Source organism: Aaosphaeria arxii, assembly GCF_010015735.1.
Source record: "Aaosphaeria arxii CBS 175.79 unplaced genomic scaffold BU24scaffold_15, whole genome shotgun sequence".
Classification (NCBI taxonomy): domain Eukaryota; kingdom Fungi; phylum Ascomycota; class Dothideomycetes; order Pleosporales; genus Aaosphaeria; species Aaosphaeria arxii.
In genome coordinates this window covers 69488-89827 of record NW_022983488.1, presented here as the reverse complement: position 1 = coordinate 89827, position 20340 = coordinate 69488, and the positions used below count along the sequence as shown (strand labels likewise).

Here is a 20340-nt window from a genome sequence, read left to right as displayed (position 1 = left end):
ACTTGAATAGAAATATTTTCTGGTATCGAAACCTCAAGCAAACCAACTAAGAGCCCAAGAAGACAAGATCCATCTAACAATATCTTCTGGATCAGTGATTTTCAAAGCAACATCAAATATAAACATGCGGGATCTATGTGGTGCTCAACTTGTCCACAGCCTACAACTTCTTCGCTACCCAAACCTGCGCCTTGTATGCATTCTTGGTCAACGCCCGCCCATTGAATCCGTACTCCGCCTCTAAACTGCGGACCTTGTTCCCCTCGAAAGTCGGTTGACCGCACACGTCGTCCGTGCTCCCGTCTTTCACGACTTCCTCAAATGCAAAACCCATGCCCTCGACTACCACCAAGATCTCATCGAGACTCAATTGCACGAAAGGACCCGTTCCGTATAATAACGGTCCAAGATTGACCCACTTACCACCTTTTCTCAGGATTTTCTTGATGGTTTCAAAATAAGATATCAAATTCCTCGCCGTGTCAATGAAGAAGTGCGTGACGACTATGTCGTAATATCCCTCTTGGTTGTTGAATGCTGTGGTGAAATCTCCTTCAACTAGCAGCACAGTTGGCCAGGGAGGAAGTTCAGGAAACGTCACGGCACGGTGGAGGTCGTCATTAGTGGCATGGTGGGAGAGACCATCGATGAAGGGATGGAAGGTATGCATATCCGGGGCGCGAGGGGTCGGATGGTTGATGAAGCGGTACGCGACGTTCATGTACATTGACCATTCGTTGATCGTGACTTCGAAATCTGCCCACCACCATCTGTCAGTATCGGCCAGAACATTCAAGTAGGAAGATGGCGAATAGCCCCCTTACCGCCTAAGAAGTCAATCTCACTCCCCAGCCTCCCCAGTCCCGCACCTGGCAACACAACCTTCAGCTCCTCCGTCTCCTCGCCCTCCACAACTCTCAGCATCTCCTTCTTCAGGCCCTTCATGATCTCCAACAAGCAAGGAAACGCATCATCTCTCTCCTTCTTCCCCTCAACCGCCCAGTCTCTGACATAATGCTTCATCGTCTGGGCAACGCTGATCCGATCCGGCTTCCTCCCCTTCTTCTCGCCTTCCTCCTTGACATGCGCGTCCAGCTCTTCCCGGCTAACGGAGTAGAAGTCCAGCGCCGTTGCGACGATCTCATCCGCCAGCTTCGCGTTGGTCGCGATCTCGGTTTCGATGCGGTCAAGCTTGGCGGTGTAGTGTATTAGATGTTCGAGGGACTATTTGTAATACAATTAACGCGTGATTCAACTAGAGAGAGTGGTTGGAGATTACCTTCCTCTGCTTCTTCCCCATGTTCTTATACAGCGAGCGCCAGCGGTTTAGCTCCGCAAGATTCAGCGTCTGGTAGGACGAGTAGCTCCATAGCGCATCGAGGAGCCGGTAGCGAGGGTGGAATTGATTGTACGTCCCTGTCGTTTTTGAGAGGCGCGTTTGGAGGTTTTCAAGTTCGCGTTGGTGGCGGGGTGGTGGGTTCATGGAACCGTATTGGAGCGGATCTGATGGTGTGGTTAGTTGTTGATTTGTGAAGACATTGTAGAACACTGGTGTAGCTTGGTATTGTTGGGAAGCTCGTGAGGATTTGATTACCTTGTGCGTTGAAGCCATTTACGTCTATTGTGCCTTCAACATTGTCGCTATCTTTCTGCCCGAGAATAGCCTGGGGGCATAGGCTTAGGAGTAGGTAAAGAGGTGATATCCGCATGTTGTTATATTAATTAATTATTGATGCAAAGAAGATAAGCTAGAAATCTCAATTTCTGCTATATAAAGAGGTACGCATTCAATCATCATGTCATGTAGAAAAGATTTCGGAAGTACTGAGCACCATGATGGTTGCCGAGGCGCCGATGAAATGTGTACCTGTCTAGACGACGCGAAATATATAGAGGGGTCATGGTTGGTCAGGCACCGGATAATCTTGTTCTCTAAATTAGTTCTGTTGCTCAATGTTGCTCAAAGTTCTGTAGAAAAAATTCGCATATTTTAATCACGACGTAGATATTACTACAAGGTGTAGAAACATCATAGTCTGGGGTTTCCAGTTTAAACACAAGTCTTTTGTTAAAGGCGATTAACAGCAAAGGGGAGGGGGAAGAGGAATGGATTCTCGCAAGTCTCCAAAGCAATGCACTTAGTTGTGACTCAAGTTGTTTAGAATTTCAAGTGCCAATGGATGCTCTACAGGTATTTCATCCCTCATATTAGAAGCTGTACGATGCTTAAAACTCAGTGGACTGAAAGTGGGAAACAGGGAGACAGCTCTATGTTCGTTATCTAGTATCATCTTTTCAACAAAAGATCGAGCAGGCTATCGTCTACCGCAATGTTCTAGTCATGCATAACTACCACGATCTGCTGGACTTTATCGAGCGGCTGACGTCTTCTTCATGGTAGTCAAATGATCATACAAGTCTGGTGTATCAGAGTATGCAAGATACAGTTCAAATGCTGTACGGTCAAAAGTGGTACAGGGACCAGGAGATCAGTTAGAGGGCCTTGTGCATCTGTCGCAATCTTTCGCCGCCTCGGAGCACTTCCGATCCGTCAAGTTGGGGTTCTCGAAGTCAATTATGTCCAATACGCTGAAAGGATTTTACTTCGGATTCCTCGCTATGTAATGTAAGGACTATGGCGTGATATACATGAGACAAGACACAGGGTAATATACAACAACGCCGAAGCGCTTAACGCTTGACCCAGGTAGGCATCTTGCGCGCCTTGATATGGCCGGGCTTCTTCCTCTCCACCTTCCTTGGATCGCGGGTAACACAGCCAGCTGTGGTGAAAGTCAGCCATAGTGAACGCATATGCCATAGTTTCGAGATGGCCTTGAAATCGGCGAGAATTGGAACTTACCACGTCGGAGAGCAGGCTTCAAGGCCGGCTCATGCACCAGCAAAGCCTTTGCAACTGCTAATGTTATGGCCTCCGCCTGTCCAGTCACACCACCACCATTGACCAATGCAAAGACATTGTATTTATCGAGCCGTTGAGTGGCCTTCAATGCCCATACAGCGCTCTCTCGATCGTGTAAACGGCCAAAGAATTCGGTCAGTGACTTGCCGTTGACTAGAACCTCGCCCTCCCCTTCTATCACATAAGCGGTAGCCGATGAAGTCTTCCTGCGCCCAACGCCTTTTGCCCTGCCTAGCTCATCAATGACACCTGGGCTGGGCACGATATCTCCCGGTTGTGAATCCTTCTTGTAGCGCTTCATGGCGTCCAAGACCTCTTGAGGCATTAATGATGGATGCACACAGTTCAACCTCCGCAGCAAGTGCAGCATCTTGTGAAATCGTTGGGTCTTGACCGGCTCGTTGGTCATGATTCGGTACTGATCGATCGTTTTCCAAGCCACCTTTGGTGCTTCTGCGGGTGTCACTGTTGGCAGCGTTGCGACCTTGCGGAGCAGTGCTAATAGATTGATGACGTCGTCGGTGAAAGTAGGCTTCGCGCTGAAATATGAGGGCGATGCCGGCACAACGCGCAACTTCGCAAGTTTACTCTTGTCATTCCTGAATTTCTTGTCCGCATCGCTTCGGCCTGTTTTTCTAGCCGGACGGTCCTCAAGCTCGAGCTCGAGCTCAATCTCAATCTCCGGTGCGGCAGTGAACTTTTCAAGGACTTCTGGCTTGTCAGATGTGGGCTCTACAGCTCGCGGTGTGGACGTGGTGATGCATCGAGCAGTCGTCGAGGGTTGGATTCGCCTGGGAGTAGATGTGCGTAGAGGTGACTGGCATTGCGGCCTCGAAAGTGCACCGAGCGAGTCGAAGGCCCTCCATAGGCCTCGCGAGAGCTCTCCTCGAGCCATTGCGAAGGGTCAGTTGGAGGTTGTGTCGTAGGGATACGACCAATTGGCGAATTCGCTGCCGTACTTGGGATGTCGTAGAGAGATCACGAACAAAAAGACCCAACTGTTTCCATTCCCTAAACGTGCTAGCTCGTAGATTGGATTCCATCGGCCGGAACAACCTTTGGATCCTTTCCCTTCGTTCATTAAAGTGCCAAGCCGGCCATACCTCGGCGATAAAGGCACCATTGGATGGCAAACATTGAAAAACTCACAGTGGGCGAACCCCCACCAAAGCCCAAACACCATCTTTTTTCTCATCCACCCCTCCTCTTCCCTTCCTCCCTTCTATTCTCTTCGCGCGTTCCTCTAAAAACATCAACGTTTGCGATATCCCACACTGGTTGTTTGTATTTCTTTCACAGTAAAACATCACAATCATGTCTTTCGGCAAACTCTACAGCTACCCGGTATGATCCACACCCACCAATTCGCGCTTTGTGCGCCACCTGTTCTGTGCTGAGCGACACCTAACGTATAAATTCTTCAGGGCAACCCGCGCACCACTGCTCTTCTCGCAGTCGCAAAGGAGAATGGCCTCGACATCGAGCAGGTTCACACTGAGCCCGCCAAGGGCGTTTCCACCGAGTACTTGAAGCTCAACAAGCTCGGAAAGGTCCCTACCTTCGAGGGCGCTGATGGCTTTGTCCTCAGCGAGACCCTTGCCATCGCCGTCTACTGTACGTTCAAATTTTTTCCTCCGCGTTTTCCCCCCCAACTTCGACCGTACCAGGATGAGACATATTATCAATACAGTTATCCCTGTCTGAAACCAAGTGTTGAGACTCTTTATACTCTGAATTTTCACGTTTTAAACACGTTATTCTGTCAGCAAGCGACTCTTATGACTCAGAACTGACATTCACAGTGACCTCCCAGAACGAGAAGACCACTCTCCTCGGCAAGACCAAGCAGGATTACGCCTCCATCCTCCGCTGGTTGTCTTTCGCCAACTCTGAGATCCTCCCTGCCCTTGGTGGCTGGTTCCGCCCCATCATTGGCCGTGACCCCTACAACAAGAAGAACGTCGACGAGGCTTCCAAGGCTGCCCTCAAGGCCGTCCACGCCGTTGAGGAGCACCTCCTTACCCACACCTACCTCGTCGGTGAGCGCCTCACCCTTGCCGACTACTTCACTGCCAGCATCCTCGCTCGTGGCTTCCAGTACTTCTTCGACAAGGCATGGAGGGCCGAGAACCCCAACGTCACCCGTTGGTACGAGACCGTCTACAACCAGTCCAGCTTCTCTGCTGTTGCCGGCAAGCTCGAGTTTATCGAGGAGGCCATCAAGTACACTCCCCCCAAGAAGGAGGCCGCTCCCAAGAAGGAGCAGCCCAAGGCTGCCCCTAAGCCCAAGGCCGAGGAGCCCGAGGAGGATGAGCCCGCCCCTGCCCCCAAGGCAAAGCACCCTCTTGAGGCTCTCCCTCGCGCCACCTTCGTCTTGGACGATTGGAAGCGCAAGTACTCCAACGAGGAGACCCGTGAGGTCGCCCTTCCCTGGTTCTGGGAGAACATGAACTTCGAGGAGTATTCCATCTGGAAGGTTGACTACAAGTACAACGACGAGCTCACCATGACTTTCATGACCTCTAACTTGATTGGTGAGTAGAAATGCCCCATCACATGTTACATTTCCAAGAATTTCAAACTAACAGCATGCCAGGTGGTTTCTTCGCCCGTCTCGAGGCCAGCCGCAAGTACATCTTCGGTGCCGCTTCCGTGTACGGAGTCACCAACGACTCCATCGTCCAGGGTGCTTTCGTCATCCGCGGACAGGAGGCCCTCCCCGCCTTCGACGTCGCTCCCGACTTCGAGAGCTACTCTTTCACCAAGCTCGACCCCACCAAGGCCGAGGACAAGGAGTTCGTCGACAACCAGTGGGCGTGGGACAAGCCCATCACCGTCGATGGCAAGACCTACGAGTGGGCTGACGGCAAGGTCTTCAAGTAGAGGACTGGAACGAAGAGTAAGCGGAATGGGAATGGGAAATGACTGTTAATGAATCAAGGATATCCAATGGGAAAAAATTGGTGAAGGGGATAGATGGTTCCAGACAGCTTTTTCGATGAAACATACACTGTGAAATTTTGTCTGCAGCCCACAATGAATGGGCTGGAATGATCCAAGCTTTTCTCTTCTTTGAATGTTGCGTGTCTTTGTGTCTGTGATTGTTGTGGGTTCGTATTTGCGTCCGTGTGGCTACTGTGACAAGTGCATAGGCTGATATCTTCTGGCGGTAATGACATTGGTAGGACTGGCTAGGCTATGGTGTCGGCGCGATGCATGCATACGCAGCATACCTACATGAGGTACTTGTGAGTTCTACCTCAGGGTTAAGTTGGAAAAGCATTGGGTTGATGGGAATGGTAACTGCCTAGGTGGGTATTTTATGGTGGTGCACCTTGTTAGGTACGTTAGTCTATGTAACTACGGAGTATTCTGTGGTTGAATGGCTGAATGGCTGAGTGGTTGGTGGTTGGACATGATTGGCTGGCTGGTTTGCCCTACAGTTGGGTTGGAACTTGGGACTCGGGACTTGGAACTGGGGATTAACTAACTAGGAGGTACCTTTCCCTTTGTATTGGCATCGGATTATCCTAAAGAAACCTTGGAACCCTAAACCTTTCCTTCCTCGCCGTCCACGTGCCCATCTGCTGCTCTATCTGCTCTGCTTTCCTGCTCTACTCGTGCTTCACCTCTATACCACTTCATCCTCAGGCGAACACGCGCCCACGCGCATCCGGCCCCCCTCTCGCTGTCGCTGTTGTGCTGTCAATTCCACGGCCCATCCATTGCCGTCATTCACGTTCGGCTGACGTACCTACCAACATTAGAGCCAGGCGCACGGGTCTTCCTGCCCTCCCGTGACATCTGACGCGCTGCAGGGAATGGATTGAATTCAAGTCAGCAAAGGCAACCCGACGCGAGATCAGCAACAATTCAACACACACATATATATACTACATCATTGATACTGAACATCATCTTTCGCTGGATCTGGAAATTTTGTACTTCAATACCAACAAGTGGTCGAGTTTGCAACCGTTAGTGCCGTGCCAATAACTGGTCGGATACCTGTATCACCCATCACGGCCCACCCACACAGTACAACGGAGCCACCGTGCGACTGTATGACGGATACAAGGTGCCAAAGTGTAACAATACGTTCAAGCTCATTTCTGGACTCTCCTTAATTCTGAGACTATTGAAAGAACCCCCATCTCTGAGACAACTTTCTTTGTCTTGCCGGCCTTTGTTTCGTACCGTAAGAATTTCGCCAACGCCGTCCGGGCTTCGACATTCAGGCGGGCTCCCAAAGTTCAACTCATCTTCCATCTGTTCTGCCAGGTTTCCAGAAAGCTCTCGGGTGGCTAAGACAGACATCAGGGACTCGCGCTCAGAAATATCTCGACACAGAGACATCTCTTAGGCGAGTGATTCATGATCATCGATACCGCTCTTTGACTCGCTACCTCGCTACGTTAGACTGAGACAATAGTATTGGCGCTGTTCGCTCTGATCAGAAAGGGCAAATAGGATCTCGAAAAGGAACCTTCGGGTAGGAATCGCACTAGCTTGTCTCTAGAGAAATACCGTCGAAGAGGTGGCAGCATGAAGGACGGGGAGGGCACAGAGAAGACGAGGCGGTCGTCGAGCCACAATGAGCCTGCTATACAGGTGGTTTGTCTGGTACGTTTCCAATTGTCTTGGTCCTTGCGAGTCTATGGTGAGCCTCAGTGACGTTGCGGCCGAGTCAGACAAGACAGCCGCAGGTACATGGAGCACTCAATGACGTCTCCTTGGATGGCTGCATGATATCGCGCCTATGCCCGCAGAACGACTGGCGAAGACATGACTTTTTACATCTGGCTTCACACGCTAACAAGTGATTTCTAGGGAGCTGGTGGCGGTCCCAGCGAAGATCATGTAACGGGTTTCCTCGTCCGATCCATCTCCTCCAAATGGGCCAAGAATTCGGTTCTTGCAGTCGATGCAGGGTCCCATCTCGCTTCCATCACTCGCATTCTTGAGGATCACTTTCCCCTTGTCGCAGATCTCCCAGAATCTACCATCGAGTCTGCGCCAGCTAATGGAACTGGGCCCATAAACTGCACCGACCAAGAATCTCCTTCACCAGGAACAGCGCCAGTGTCGTCACCCGCATCTGGCTCGGACGTGGCTACACCTGCGACCGTTGACGAACCCTCGCCAATCATCACTGTCCTCGAAGAAGGACCTTTCGCGGGCTTACCTTTTCCCCACGCGAGTGCAAGAGCAAACGCATTGCACGTTGTTAGAGAGCATGTTTCCACCTATCTCATCACGCATCCACATCTGGATCACGTATCTGGTTTTGTGATCAATACCGCCGCTTTCCATAACACGTCACGGCCAAAGCGATTAGCGGCGCTTCCATCCACTGTACATGCGATTAAGACACATATCTTCAATAACGTCATCTGGCCGAATCTTACGGACGAAGATGGCGGTGTTGGATTAGTCACCTTCCAGCGTTTGCAGGAAGGCGGCAATGTTGCACTTGGCGAGGGTAGTGGACGAGGCTATATTGAAGTCTGCGATGGTCTCGGTGTCCGGGGCTTCAAAGTCAGCCACGGTCATTGCATGCAAGGGCCTGGGCATGTGCATCGAATCTCCAATGCCAACACAAATCCAGAAACACCTGGACTACCACCAACTGCTACGCATGCACACCATTCATCCACTGCTGAAGTCCGGGAAGGTCGATCTTTGAGCTTCTCCTTGCCGACCCAGAGCGCTCCCGGAACGCCAATGTATACCGGCGGTCCCAATGAACAAGCGCGGACGTCCAGCATCGGAGGATCAAATCAATTCGAACAGTGTGTCATAGATTCGACAGCATACTTTATTCGCACGGAGCCGGGCCCACACACACCTACGAAAGAGGTTCTCATATTCGGCGACGTCGAGCCAGATTCGTTATCACTTTCTCCGCGCACCGCTCAAGTATGGGCGGAGGCTGCACCGAAAATCGCTGCGGGAACTCTAACTGGTATCTTCATCGAGTGCAGTTACACCAACGCCCAAGGCGATGCCGTTTTGTTCGGCCATCTTGCGCCGAGGCATCTGATTGCGGAACTGCAAAACCTGGCTGGAATGGTAAAGCAGGCACGCAAGGACCATGCGAGAGAAAGAGAAGAGCTGAGGAGGGAGCGGAAGAGGAAGAGGGCAAGCAACGGGCTCTCATCCGGCCTCGACAGCGTCACGTTTGATACGGCACGAAAGAGCAGTAGAACCCGCTCTTCGATCCTCAAAGAGGGGAAGCTGGAATTAGACGACGAGATCATGTCCGACTACGCACCTTCGCCTACTCCCGGTGGCATCAAGGGGGCCGGTGGCTCGGACACGCCCATCCATCCCGGATCGCACCCGTCAGCGCCTGCTGCGCTAAGTCTCACAGGCGTTTCCGCAGAGCATGGCAAGGCCATGATGAGCGCTGCATTTGATGCCCCACTCAAAGGGCTAAAGATTGTCGTCATCCACGTGAAGGATACCCTGAACGACGGACCGCGAATAGGCGACATGATCCTGCAGGAATTACAAGAAGCAGAGAAAGTGCTGCACGACCAAGGCAGGGGACTGGGTTGCGAGTTCATCATCTCAAAGAGTGGCGAGAGTTATTTCTTCTAAGCAGTTCGCTGCAAGAGCATCTTATCTCGTATCTAGGGGGCCTTCGGAGCAAAGGAAGAACATCCTTCCTACAAAACGAATGACTTCACGATTATTCCTCCAAAATGGTACGGTTGTTACGAGGGTACAAAGAGTGATCCTTCGGTACATTTTCTTACATCCTTGTTGGCCGTTTGCCATTATACAGGTCTCCATTTCACTCTTATTCACACTGGACGCGGCTTTGGCCTTTTTCACCTATCTGGACTGCACATACGGAACGATGCTGGAAACAGGACAGGCAGTATGGGCCTGAGTCCTAAAGCATCCATAGTGTAATGTCTTTTTCTTTCCTCCTTGATCTACATTCTATATGTTGCCACTTGCGATATTTCCTTGCTTTCTATTCTTTTTCTTCTTCTTATTTTTTTGTACACTACGATCGATCTATTGAGGATAACGGGACATATTATCATCTCCACACACACTCACACTCGGGATACCCGACGTGGGAGGGATTCGGCAGTGGGATGGAGGTAGAATGAATGCGATTGCAATTGTAAGACTGCGCGGAATGTAGAGAATACGTAACATATATCATTTTGCTCTACATGCAGTCAGCAATGGTGATGATGGTGATAGTTTGTCTTGGTGTTGCTAACTACTAGAGAATTTATTGTGACGGCCCAAAGGTCTAACCACATGGTGAGTCGCTTCGACAGAGCTCAGTCACATCGATCAATCGCACAGGCAAAAATTTCACGGCGCGAGCGAAGTTCTAAGTTGTAGCATATTGTATTAAATGAATGGGTTTGGGCTTTAATTAAAACATTAACAGCTTGATTCTTCCCTTCATGTGGTCTTCTTGCATTGCCAAAGTCAACCACTCCTGAACCGCTGGATGAAGGGAAGTCATACAGATACTAAGAGTAAGAGATTAAACGAGAGTAAGAAGTAAACAAAGAGTAAGAGACAGAAATATAATGAAAGACAGTACAAAAGAAAAACACATTAGAAGTCCACAGTTGGGAGATCTGAGTTCTCCGAGCCTAACCTAGAATCTAACTTTGGGCCTAACGGTGAGTCCGCAAAGTAGTTCAGCAAGGCATCGATATCTTCGTGCCGACCCAAGTCGTTGAATTCGCTCTTTGAGCCTGGTCAAATTAGCAAAACCCATACGTGGATAGGCCGCAACACTACAATCTACAGGAGAGCAACTTACATTCGAGGAATTTCCACCCGATGCCTTCATCCTCCCAGTACCCCACGGCGTTGGTGCCGAGGTGAGCCAACTCACGCAAAGCCCTGTCTTTACCATCTAGCTTTCCGCCCACCAGGCGAGCATCTCTAAAAGCATTTCTGACAGAACCCTCGAATTCTTCTTTCTTTGTATTCCCTTGATGTTGGGCCAGGAGGGCGACTTTGAGACCACTACTTCGCATCAGGAGATACGTGTCCTTGGAATTAATATTCAGTTCGTGGGGCTCCATTTGGCACAGGGCTTTTAAAAGTTTCTTGCATTCGTCTCTGTTCTTCCCTTGAGTGGCGCCTATGGACCTCACTTCCTTTGCAGGCCCGGGGGCCTCGTCCGACGAAGAGCGAGGCTCTGGCCCAGACCCGGGGGATTCAGGAGAAGACATTGGTTGTCTTGCAAGCTTCAACGCACACGGTGTTCTTGTGAGGTAGCAGCACAATATAAATAATAAGGATTTAAATTTGCAGAGAGTGTTGTTTGGAGTCGAGAACAGTTTTTCAAAGGCCTTATATACGAACCGTTCTGTAACAGTCAGCCTAGAATATGACTGGGAAGTGTCGGATCGTGGAAGTACAAACAGTCACCTTCGAAGCAGTGAGCAGACCATGAGGTGACGGTAGTCATGTGGAAGGCACAGTGCAGTTGAAACTGTTCATGAAGTATATAAGTCTATGGTCTATAATATATGATGCTGAATAATTTAGAATTAAGTATCTCCTCCCCCAAGAATGCAAAGAGAAACACATTCTCTCGATGCACCATCACTTATATCGAGTTCCCAGAGTTGATCTTCTGCCAACCCAGAATTGCACGCGATCTGAAGTCATGTATCAGAACTTCAAAACTGGAAAATACGAGTTCTCCGATTCCATCCTAGAATCGTGCTTCGGTCCCGAAGGCGAGTCCGTGTACTCTAGTAAGTCATAGACCAATTCGTGCTCCCCTGAGGTGTTTATGTCGGACTTTACGCCTAGTAAAATCAGCAAAGTCAATACAAAACAGGACCTAAACTCAAATCTAAAGGAAAAGGCATTTGCCTTCCACGTACATTCAATGTATCGGAACATAACCTTGTGTTCCTCCCAGATCGCCGCGGCGTTGGTACCCTTTTCAGCAAGCCGAAACAAAATCCCAGCTTTGCCGTCTAATTTGTCGCCTAGCAGCAAAGGATGCTGCGGATCGATGTTCTGAGGCAATTCGAATCCTCCTTCTGACGCAGCCCCGGGCATGTGTTGAACCATGAGGGCAATTTCCGAATTGTCGTGTTGCCACAAAGCCTGCGGTCTCCGGACCGTCTCGGCTAGTTTGGGTGGCTGGGATAGCAAGTGTTCGCAGAAGGCCTGGAGAAAGAGATGGCATTTATCGCGGTTCTTTCCTTGAGTGGCGCCAATAGATCGTACTTCCTTGGAGGGCCTGGGTGCTTCGGCTGAAGAGCGAGGGTCCGCTCCAGAGCCAGGGGATTCGGGAGTGGACATTGTTCGTCTTGCAATGTTTGATTGGTTTTCTTGTGAGAGATGTGATTGGACGGGAGTGGTTTAGATTGCTTGAGAGTGCCATTTGGAATCAAGAGCAGTGGTAGGACAGACTTAAATATCATTGTGTAGCCGTCAGTCTGGAAGATGACTGCGAGTGACTGGATCGTGAAGATTCATATACAGTCATATCTGACACAGTGAGTATACCGTAAGGTGACGGTAGTCATATCGAACGCGTGGTGCATTTGACAACGTTCATGAAGTGATCTAAGCACATCAGCATCGATGAGCAATATAAACAAAATGACCGATCATTATATGTCACGGGGCGTTGACTCGTTCACTTTAGGGAGAATTGATGGATCACTCATCGTACAAGTGACATGTATATACTCATTTTCCAGTCCGTGTGGCATAATCTTTGAGTCGTTGCGCACGGAGACAAAAGCGGCCGCAATCACCATCCATTACGTCGGCCAATTGAAAACTTAGTTTCGATGTGACTGTCCATCAATCGATGGTCAACTGGCCTTTTTTGTAATAATAGAGAAACACTCACAGTACAGCTCCAACAATACGCGCATTTGGCAAGGCTAGAAAACAACGGCACGCGGCAATATGCCAAAGGGGTCATGGCAGTCAAACATAAAATTCCTATTCTCTATCCAATCTAGAAATCTATCCTAAAAGCACCAAAAGAGTGTCCCGAACAAACGCCTACCAAAGACCAAGGTTACAATTTGCCCATCTCGCCTACAAAGAATTTCTCATAGTTCCTCATCTAGGTTCTCATCTTCGTCCATGTTTGTGTCCTCATCTTTGACCTTGTCTATATCCATTTTACCATAACCTGGGTACAATACCAAATGCTTGTCCCCCGGGATGATCTTAATACCATCAGGTTTCGACCAATCCGCGGTTGCAAGGTATGTGTTTCCATCCGGTATGTCGGAGCGTATGAGTTCTAGTTGGTTGTTGGAGTCCGTCTCTGAGGCTGCACACAAGATTTCTTGTCAGAACCAGTCACGAAACAACCGCTGGGCATTCAAACCCAAGGTATCTTGGCTTACCATTAATGTATCTGAAGAGGATACTATGTGTATGCCAGTACATAGCGCCGTCTACCCCATCCTCCGCCAATTTGCGCCACGCCCCGAATAGTCCAGAATCGGGGGTCAGATCGAAGACTAGGTCAGGCTTTGGCTCCGGCTCCCCTTTGAAGTACATGATCTGCGACACGAGGTGGAGAGGTTTACCTGCGGCTCCACAGACGCTTCTTATTTTATAGCTGAATTTCAATTCAAGTTTGCCGGCCATGGTGACGTCGTGATGAAGACACTCGGTGAATTCCATGCATTTGTCCCGGGCCTTCGCTTTCGAGCGCCTGAGAGTCTTCGGGTCGTTGTTGTCTTTCGCGTCTACGCGCTCTTGCTCTGATGAGGAGCGGGGAAGAGGGCCTGATCCTGCGGACTCTGCGGGGGAAGACATGGTAAGCTGCGTATGGAGTTCGTACTTTTGAATCTCAGTTTCTGGAATGGTATGTTCTATGGTTGCTATTAGTAGCTGAATTTTGTAATTTAGGGAAGCGTTATGGAGGGAGAGAGTACGTGAAGCAGTGAAAGATTCTGAGGGTTTATATATACAGCATGTTGGACGCTTATACCAACTTCACGATGACTCTTCTGGATATCAATATTGTTCTGAGCGATACAGATATGAGTATGCTATGAGTCGATAGACGTATGCGGACATGCCGATTGGGGAAGACATGACTGCTGCGGGAAAGATTGGGCACGTGCGGAAGGAAGCGCCGCAGTGACATAGGTAGAAGGAAGAGTGCATCTTTGAACGATATGCTGACGCAACGGGCCTCGTGGATGACGTCCAAGATATCTATCATTTGGGTGAGATTTGAACAAATGTATGACTTGGACAAGAGAGCACGTGTCATACTGTTGCGTGTGGAGGCCCGCCCGTACAATCTAGAACATCACAAGTGCTACTCGAAATCCGTGCCGGAATGGCCTCATCTGTCGTGCTATACCACAATACAAAGCACCTGAATCGAAATTTGGCGTCATCTTCAAAAGGTTCTGTGACCATTTACCGGAGCGTACACATCCAATATTTTGATGACAATCTTATTCGATGCATATTTGACGGGTTGAAGAAATGGACCATCTTGATAACTCACGGCAGTATTGCAAGAGTTTCGCTGGAGATACAAATTTATTGGTCTTATCGAGCAACTCTTCCATTCATTCCGTTCCTATTCTGAACATGGTTCTCCTCCTCAGTGTGCTCCTCAGTGTCTTCCTCAATATCCTCAATGTCATCTAAGAACTCCGCGCTGGAAATGAATTCATTTCGGAGGCGTAATTCGTCTGAAAGATAGTCGTCGCGAATGGACCAGGCAATCGCCCGCCTCCGTACACTTTCAGTAATGGAGTATTCCGAGCCCAAATCCACCAGGGCATACTCCTTCACGAACAAGATGTAACCATATCTCGTTCCTGGTTTCCCATCACTAAAAATAAAGCCGATATCAAGGGATGCATTGTTAACGGGATCGTCCTCTTCCCTGTTCCCCAAGGCACTCCGTATGCTGCGGTCTACCGGCTTGCTTACGCAAGAGACCTTGAAGACCGGGAATCCCTGGGACGTCTGGCCTGCTCTTCTGAGGATCTTGTCATCGGCCGCTAGCCTTTCGTTTATGAATTCGATCATGTCGATCAGATACGCAGCTGCGTCGGACGCCAATTCGTAGCACTGCGTCTTCTCTCCCATGAGGGCGCCCGTGCCCTCTTTGTAGCGGCATACAAACGTGCAATACGCCTTCGCATTGGGCGAAAATCGCCCATGCAGATTGAACTGGCTAAAGTGGAAACACAGCGGCTGCTCTTCCGCGTCTCTCTCTGCGGAACGATTGTAGGCCCACTCTCGGGCACTCGAGCGGTCTGAGAAGGCGACGAATGGGACGTGGTAATTGTCCGCCCAGTCTTGGGGATTCGTCATGTATCCGGGAATGAAGCTAGAGTATACGAGGTAGATGAAGCCCACTCGGTGGCGGGATGGATATGATATCATCCAGGTCAGTGGTACTGCCGGCATTGTAGTTGTTTATTCGTACGGTAGCGAGTTGTGGATATTAGATGGTACGGCAGTGATAGTTATACGTTGTCATCTGTCCAAGTAAGAATATTTGATTGCAGCGGTGAGTGAATGGATATGGATGGTTTGCGAGTTCGGTTTGATGCCAGAAGTAACCTGTCACGGTTGGATGACCTCCGTTCTCTCCATGATGGCACTTTCCTTCCAGGTCAAGTAACGCAAGTGTCTACGACGAAGTCCAATGAAGTCCAATGAAGTCCAGTGTTGGGGAAGTGCAACTACCTTGTCACTTGCCCATGCAACTGCAGGGTTGCCGAATCGAAGCTCGACAGATACCGAATACAATGAGCAGTGAAGACATATGAGAAATGCTTCATGAAATCAGATTGAGAAGAGTTACTACAATACATATCCGCAAGTGCCCGTCCTTTATGCCGTACTAGAATACTTTGTGATTGGAGTGGTACGACGGTGATGATGTATGAGATCCTTTTTCAAAGTTCGCGCTCGTTATGTCTGCTATTCTGCAGTGGCTTTCAAAACGTAAAAGGAGAACCCGGTCTGGGCGGATTCCCGGGAAGTTGTCTAATCTCTGGAACCTTTTCGTCTACTACTACCTCAGCAATCCAAGCCTTGACTACACACGTGCCCTCCGTATATTTGTATTTCTCGGGTGTTCGTTCTAGAAAGTTTATATGTGAATGTAATGCCAATTCATCCACCTCGTTTAACCAATTAGCAAACCAGTCAATGGCACTTTTCTTATCTTCAACCCAGCGCAAATTACTCCACTCCCCAAAGTAATTCAGGTCGCTATCATAAATACTATGGAATATTGTGTATACGGTAGAACCCGATTCAGCGGAATGTCGTGGCTCGGTCATATTCTGGATGGTGAGGTGACCTGTCTTCACTTGGTAGCTGATATCAGGTGTCCGTATTTGGCGGGAATATCTCAAAGCATTTATGCCATCTGAGAAGAGCGTCGTGAAAGGTTCCTCGAGTCCTCTCCTTTCGACAATCCAGAGCGGCACTCGGTTTTCGGGAACTCGGTTTTCGGGAGTCGTGGATTGGGCAGCCATTTTAGTTCGGTCGATGACAAAGTCGTAGTGTGTCGAGGATCAAGTAGTATATTGCCTTTACAATGTAGTATATGCTGTGTAGATTGTGCAACTGGGTGAGAGAAGAAATATCGAGTTTTCTTGGGTGTATTTGTATCATAATACCAGTTATGATAGCAGTGAATGGTCCGCTGCTGGGAGCACGTACTGTGACCAACCGCGGCACACAGTCAGTTTTGTGAATGTGCTGAACGGCATCAAACGCGATGTGCTCTAAACGAGCCGTTCGCCTTCCTGCTGCGACGCATTTTTCAATGTCGATTTGTGAGGTCCGTCGCTGTTTGTGGTACGTCAATCGCGGATAACCCAAAGGGCGTTTATCAACTTTGTCCATTGCCGCCACGGCAGATCAAGCCCTGGCTGCCACACACTATTCAACACGGACCTGCGATAGTTCGCGACTCAACTCCTCGCATGATCAGGACGTGACTGACAAGATTGACAGTTGAGCTTCAATGACCTGTCAAGTATCGCTATTGTGTTGTTTCTTCGCTGTGAATAGTGATATCACTTAGCAACAACGCCGTTAACTCGATTTAATCAACGAAACATAAGCAGTTGCGGTACCGGTGGGGAGGAGTACTTCCTCGCACTGTTTTTGCCGCCATCATCGACTTTGAATGACGCAACGGACCACTCGTGAATACCCACTCCAGGAATCCTTCCCCTTGTCCGTGGCATGTTATCCTCGTCGATCCACCTGATCTCGTCCTGCAGTCTAACCTTCGCGCAGAAGAAAGCTTGACTCTTTAGGCATGCCCCCCACGCACGCTGCCGACTCGCAAAAACACCCATGCAAACGGAACTCTCGGGCGACTGATGGATGACCGCGAATACGGTTCCATAGGTGTCGATACCGGGATCACCCGTAGTGCGGCTGCGGGCTCTTCGGACGTTGGAGGAGACAAGCTCGAGTTGCATGTGGCTTCTGTTTCCGTGACGGAGTGGGAGGGGCACCTCAAGGCCGTGTCGCTGAATCTCCCGTGGTACAATCCGAATCTTGCCCGTAGGGTTCAGATACTCGCTTCCGTCCAGCATGCCTTCCCTTGAGAAGGCGTAAGCCCCATGGTTGATTGCTGCGGTGGTGACGGCATTGAAGGTCGAGTACACGCCTAGGATTTTGCCGGGTTGCGTGGTGTATGGGTACGGCTCGTAGTGGAGAAGATAGATACTGATGGGTAACGAGTCTGGGGGAGGGGCATTCCAGGATTTCTGGAGTCTCTTTCGCGAAGAGCGTTTCCGGGGATGTTGGACTCTGGGTGGTTTGTTTAATCGTCGCTTGGAGCAATGGTATTGGAGGTGACTTGTGAGTTGCAATTCCGGGTTCTCCAGGTTGGATTCCCTGCGCGGTACGCGAAAAGAATACACTTTCCTTTCGGGGCGCATTGTGAGGGGATTCTATGTTGTCGGTGTATCTAATTGATTACTGCTGAGTGAGCGTTTTCAGCTGATTGAAGCGAGTGATGCGGAGGATTGGGTAGCGACAGATGCAGGCTCGGAACGCAGCACGAATGAAGTCTCAGCAAGAGAGAGATTGTTCTTTTTGTATACTGAAATTGATTTGAGATGTAACGAAAGCGAGGAAGAGAGGAGAAGAGAGAAAGAAAGTTGAAATGTGAAAGTGACGTGGATGCTGATATGATGTCGTTGTTGGTCAAACCTCCCCTCCTCTTCCATGTCGTTTCATAGATGTAGTGAGCACGCTAAGCGAGACAAGGATTAGTGCATCAATTGGTCTAGCCGTAATAGGCTAATATGAAGGGATTAGTGTGGGCATCGCTTCCGCGTCATCCCAAAATCCTCTCTCATGCCCTTAAAATAGGATTCGTATCAACCTACAACTTACATTACAGCTTACATCCCTCTGAGGTGACGTCTTGCCGATATAACTGTCTTGATGCAAAGAGTCTCCGATATTCTCTGCTTTCTCTATCTGTTTCTTCTACACAATGGCTCTCTCGTGCTTCGAATTCAGTAATCGTATTGACACAGCTCCGACGTCAGGTCTGTCATCAAGCGAGTAAGGCGACCATCCTGGATCCTGATTCCATTCCACCAACTCAGTGCAGGAGGGCTGTGCCTCACGGGCGTGGGAGCGAACTTTTATCGTCAGCCGGGATTCCATATTGTGGAGGTTTCCGCCGGGAGCCTAGCTCCTTCACGATGGTCGTTGTGCTTGTCCATGCATGCGTATCTAACTTGCCCTACCGCTTGAATAAGCAACGGCCGGAGTGAAATGGTTGTTCGACTAACGAGATAGTCTGCGGGAATCGCGTGGCTATTGTCTAGTGACGACATCTTTGTACAAGTGGTTCTATTAATTGATTAAGTTGATAACTAGATTCCCGCAAGCTACGCGACAACATCGTCGTCGTCGTTGTTGTCGTCCAAGACACCCTCCGCGGCTGCGAACGCATAAGACGGAACATTTCTTCCTTCCCGTTCTCCCAAGCGGAATCGCGCAACCTTCTTCGAAGCTCTCTATGCGAGGCCGCGACCTTCTGTTTCTGTGCTCGTTAAGCAATTCCGGAAACTTATCTGCCGCGGTATATGCAGATAGTTGGATGCAGGACGCAGAATGGATCGCGAGGGGACAATTGAGGCGCTCCTCCGGTGTGCTATGGCGTGTGCGGAGAACAATGCTAACTACCTACCATCTCTGTCTGCGCCCCTATCACTAATCACTCTTCATGTTTTTCTAATCTTACATATTGATGTATGTATCAGCCTACCGACCTCGTAACCTGAAACGTTGAATCAAGCCCAGCCGGGGATATATACACATATGCCCTCGTTCTCGCCTCCGTCTTCGTGTACGCAGGCAAATACGCACGTACGCAGAACATTAAAAAACTAAATATACCACAACTATACCTTTTCCTTTTCCCGACCCTCCCGAAACCTGCCTACTTATCGCTGTACGATTAATAAGTCCAGTCTCTACCTCGATAGTATCCAGATAGCAGACATGTAATCAATCGCCGTATGGGTAGCTGGCGTCCTGACGTTGGGGCTGTGTGCCCTATCGTATCGTACCCGCGTGGTATCCACCTGGCACCTACAATATTTCACACACGCCCCACCGTCGCCGTCGTCGTCGTCGTCGTCGTCGAAAGGTCGCCACTTACTTTCTTTCCGATATCGTGGCTAGATGATATCGATATCCTTGCCTCCTCTTCTGGCCTCTTAAGAATCGACATGGATGATGGTCGCAGGTTACAAGGAAGCAAGCGATTGAAACAATCGCATTGTTTTCCACGCCCGCCATCAGTGTCTATCTGACGTCCCTCGCATTGGTTCAATTTAAGTACTGGTGATGCTAACTAACTATACATCGGAAATTTCCAGCCAGGCGTACAGTTACTTCGCACTGCCTATAACTTCCGTGCGCATCGACAAAGTACGTACCACGAAGGAGACAATACTTCAGTGGCGGAGCCTACGCACGCACGCATCGTCATCTATGTTCAGCCCCAGCACAGACACCACAATCGGTATCACCCCATCGTGACATAAAAGACCTAATGAAAGTGAAGATGAAATCAGGATCTCCCATGTCGTCGCGTTAAGCTTTTCTGAAGATTGTCGTTTTGGCTTATTTTTCTGTCAGGGTGACCAGGGCACGGCGGCGATGTTGCTGGGTTCGGCTGTGATCGGCGGGTTGGGGTTGGGTCTGACTTTCTGGTATATGTACGTAGTGCAGTGCAGTGCAGTGTATGAGTGCATAGATTTAGTCAAGCTTAATGAAAATTCGGGGGGATTGGGGATATGTTAAGTTTATGTGTCTGTATGTGTCTGTATGTGTCTGTATGTGTCTGTATGTGTCTGTATGTGTCTGTATGTGTCTGTATGTGTCTGTATGTGTCTGTATGT

General features: G+C 49.5%; 10 protein-coding genes across 10 annotated transcripts; 2 read left to right on the top strand and 8 right to left on the bottom strand.

The window, feature by feature from the left end:
• Nucleotide 1: 1 nt before the first annotated feature.
• BU24DRAFT_497524 (N2227-domain-containing protein) lies at nt 2-1819 on the bottom strand. The gene is made up of 4 exons (XM_033534275.1): nt 1595-1819; nt 1280-1503; nt 825-1224; nt 2-756 (listed from the first exon to the last, which is right to left on the bottom strand). The coding sequence occupies exons 1-4, from the start codon at nt 1707-1709 to the stop codon at nt 161-163; spliced, it is 1335 nt and encodes a 444-aa protein (XP_033377269.1). The 5' UTR covers nt 1710-1819; the 3' UTR covers nt 2-160.
• Nucleotides 1820-2313: 494 nt separating this feature from the next.
• BU24DRAFT_428913 (40S ribosomal protein S9, mitochondrial precursor) lies at nt 2314-3927 on the bottom strand. Its single transcript, XM_033529596.1, has 2 exons — nt 2864-3927; nt 2314-2783 (listed from the first exon to the last, which is right to left on the bottom strand). The coding sequence occupies exons 1-2, from the start codon at nt 3816-3818 to the stop codon at nt 2692-2694; spliced, it is 1047 nt and encodes a 348-aa protein (XP_033377268.1). The 5' UTR covers nt 3819-3927; the 3' UTR covers nt 2314-2691.
• A 310-nt stretch (nt 3928-4237) lies between these two features.
• Nucleotides 4238-9526, top strand: BU24DRAFT_437478 (uncharacterized protein; the record flags this gene model as incomplete). The annotated part of the gene is made up of 5 exons (XM_033530210.1): nt 4238-4267; nt 4348-4537; nt 4726-5457; nt 5520-5794; nt 7754-9526. The coding sequence occupies 5 exons, from the start codon at nt 4238-4240 to the stop codon at nt 9524-9526; spliced, it is 3000 nt and encodes a 999-aa protein (XP_033377267.1).
• A 159-nt stretch (nt 9527-9685) lies between these two features.
• On the top strand, nt 9686-10094 carry BU24DRAFT_88516 (uncharacterized protein). The gene has a single exon (XM_033534742.1). It carries the CDS (start codon nt 9844-9846, stop codon nt 10048-10050), a length of 207 nt encoding a protein of 68 aa, XP_033377266.1. The 5' UTR covers nt 9686-9843; the 3' UTR covers nt 10051-10094.
• Nucleotides 10095-10516: 422 nt separating this feature from the next.
• On the bottom strand, nt 10517-11145 carry BU24DRAFT_415290 (uncharacterized protein; the record flags this gene model as incomplete). The annotated part of the gene is made up of 2 exons (XM_033526282.1): nt 10517-10659; nt 10728-11145. The coding sequence occupies 2 exons, from the start codon at nt 11143-11145 to the stop codon at nt 10517-10519; spliced, it is 561 nt and encodes a 186-aa protein (XP_033377265.1).
• Nucleotides 11146-11590: 445 nt separating this feature from the next.
• Nucleotides 11591-12235, bottom strand: BU24DRAFT_415289 (uncharacterized protein; the record flags this gene model as incomplete). The annotated part of the gene is made up of 2 exons (XM_033526281.1): nt 11591-11730; nt 11809-12235. The coding sequence occupies 2 exons, from the start codon at nt 12233-12235 to the stop codon at nt 11591-11593; spliced, it is 567 nt and encodes a 188-aa protein (XP_033377264.1).
• Nucleotides 12236-13002: 767 nt separating this feature from the next.
• On the bottom strand, nt 13003-13723 carry BU24DRAFT_415288 (uncharacterized protein; the record flags this gene model as incomplete). The annotated part of the gene is made up of 2 exons (XM_033526280.1): nt 13003-13229; nt 13306-13723. 2 exons carry the CDS (start codon nt 13721-13723, stop codon nt 13003-13005), a joined length of 645 nt encoding a protein of 214 aa, XP_033377263.1.
• A 750-nt stretch (nt 13724-14473) lies between these two features.
• On the bottom strand, nt 14474-15346 carry BU24DRAFT_468339 (uncharacterized protein; the record flags this gene model as incomplete). The annotated part of the gene is made up of 1 exon (XM_033532516.1): nt 14474-15346. One exon carries the CDS (start codon nt 15344-15346, stop codon nt 14474-14476), a length of 873 nt encoding a protein of 290 aa, XP_033377262.1.
• A 536-nt stretch (nt 15347-15882) lies between these two features.
• Nucleotides 15883-16428, bottom strand: BU24DRAFT_415286 (uncharacterized protein; the record flags this gene model as incomplete). Its single annotated transcript, XM_033526279.1, has 1 exon — nt 15883-16428. The coding sequence occupies one exon, from the start codon at nt 16426-16428 to the stop codon at nt 15883-15885; it is 546 nt and encodes a 181-aa protein (XP_033377261.1).
• A 579-nt stretch (nt 16429-17007) lies between these two features.
• Nucleotides 17008-19080, bottom strand: BU24DRAFT_359383 (uncharacterized protein; the record flags this gene model as incomplete). The annotated part of the gene is made up of 2 exons (XM_033524038.1): nt 17008-17720; nt 18966-19080. Coding segments are annotated over 2 exons (828 nt in total), but the record flags the coding sequence as incomplete, so codon positions are not given.
• Nucleotides 19081-20340: the final 1260 nt, after the last annotated feature.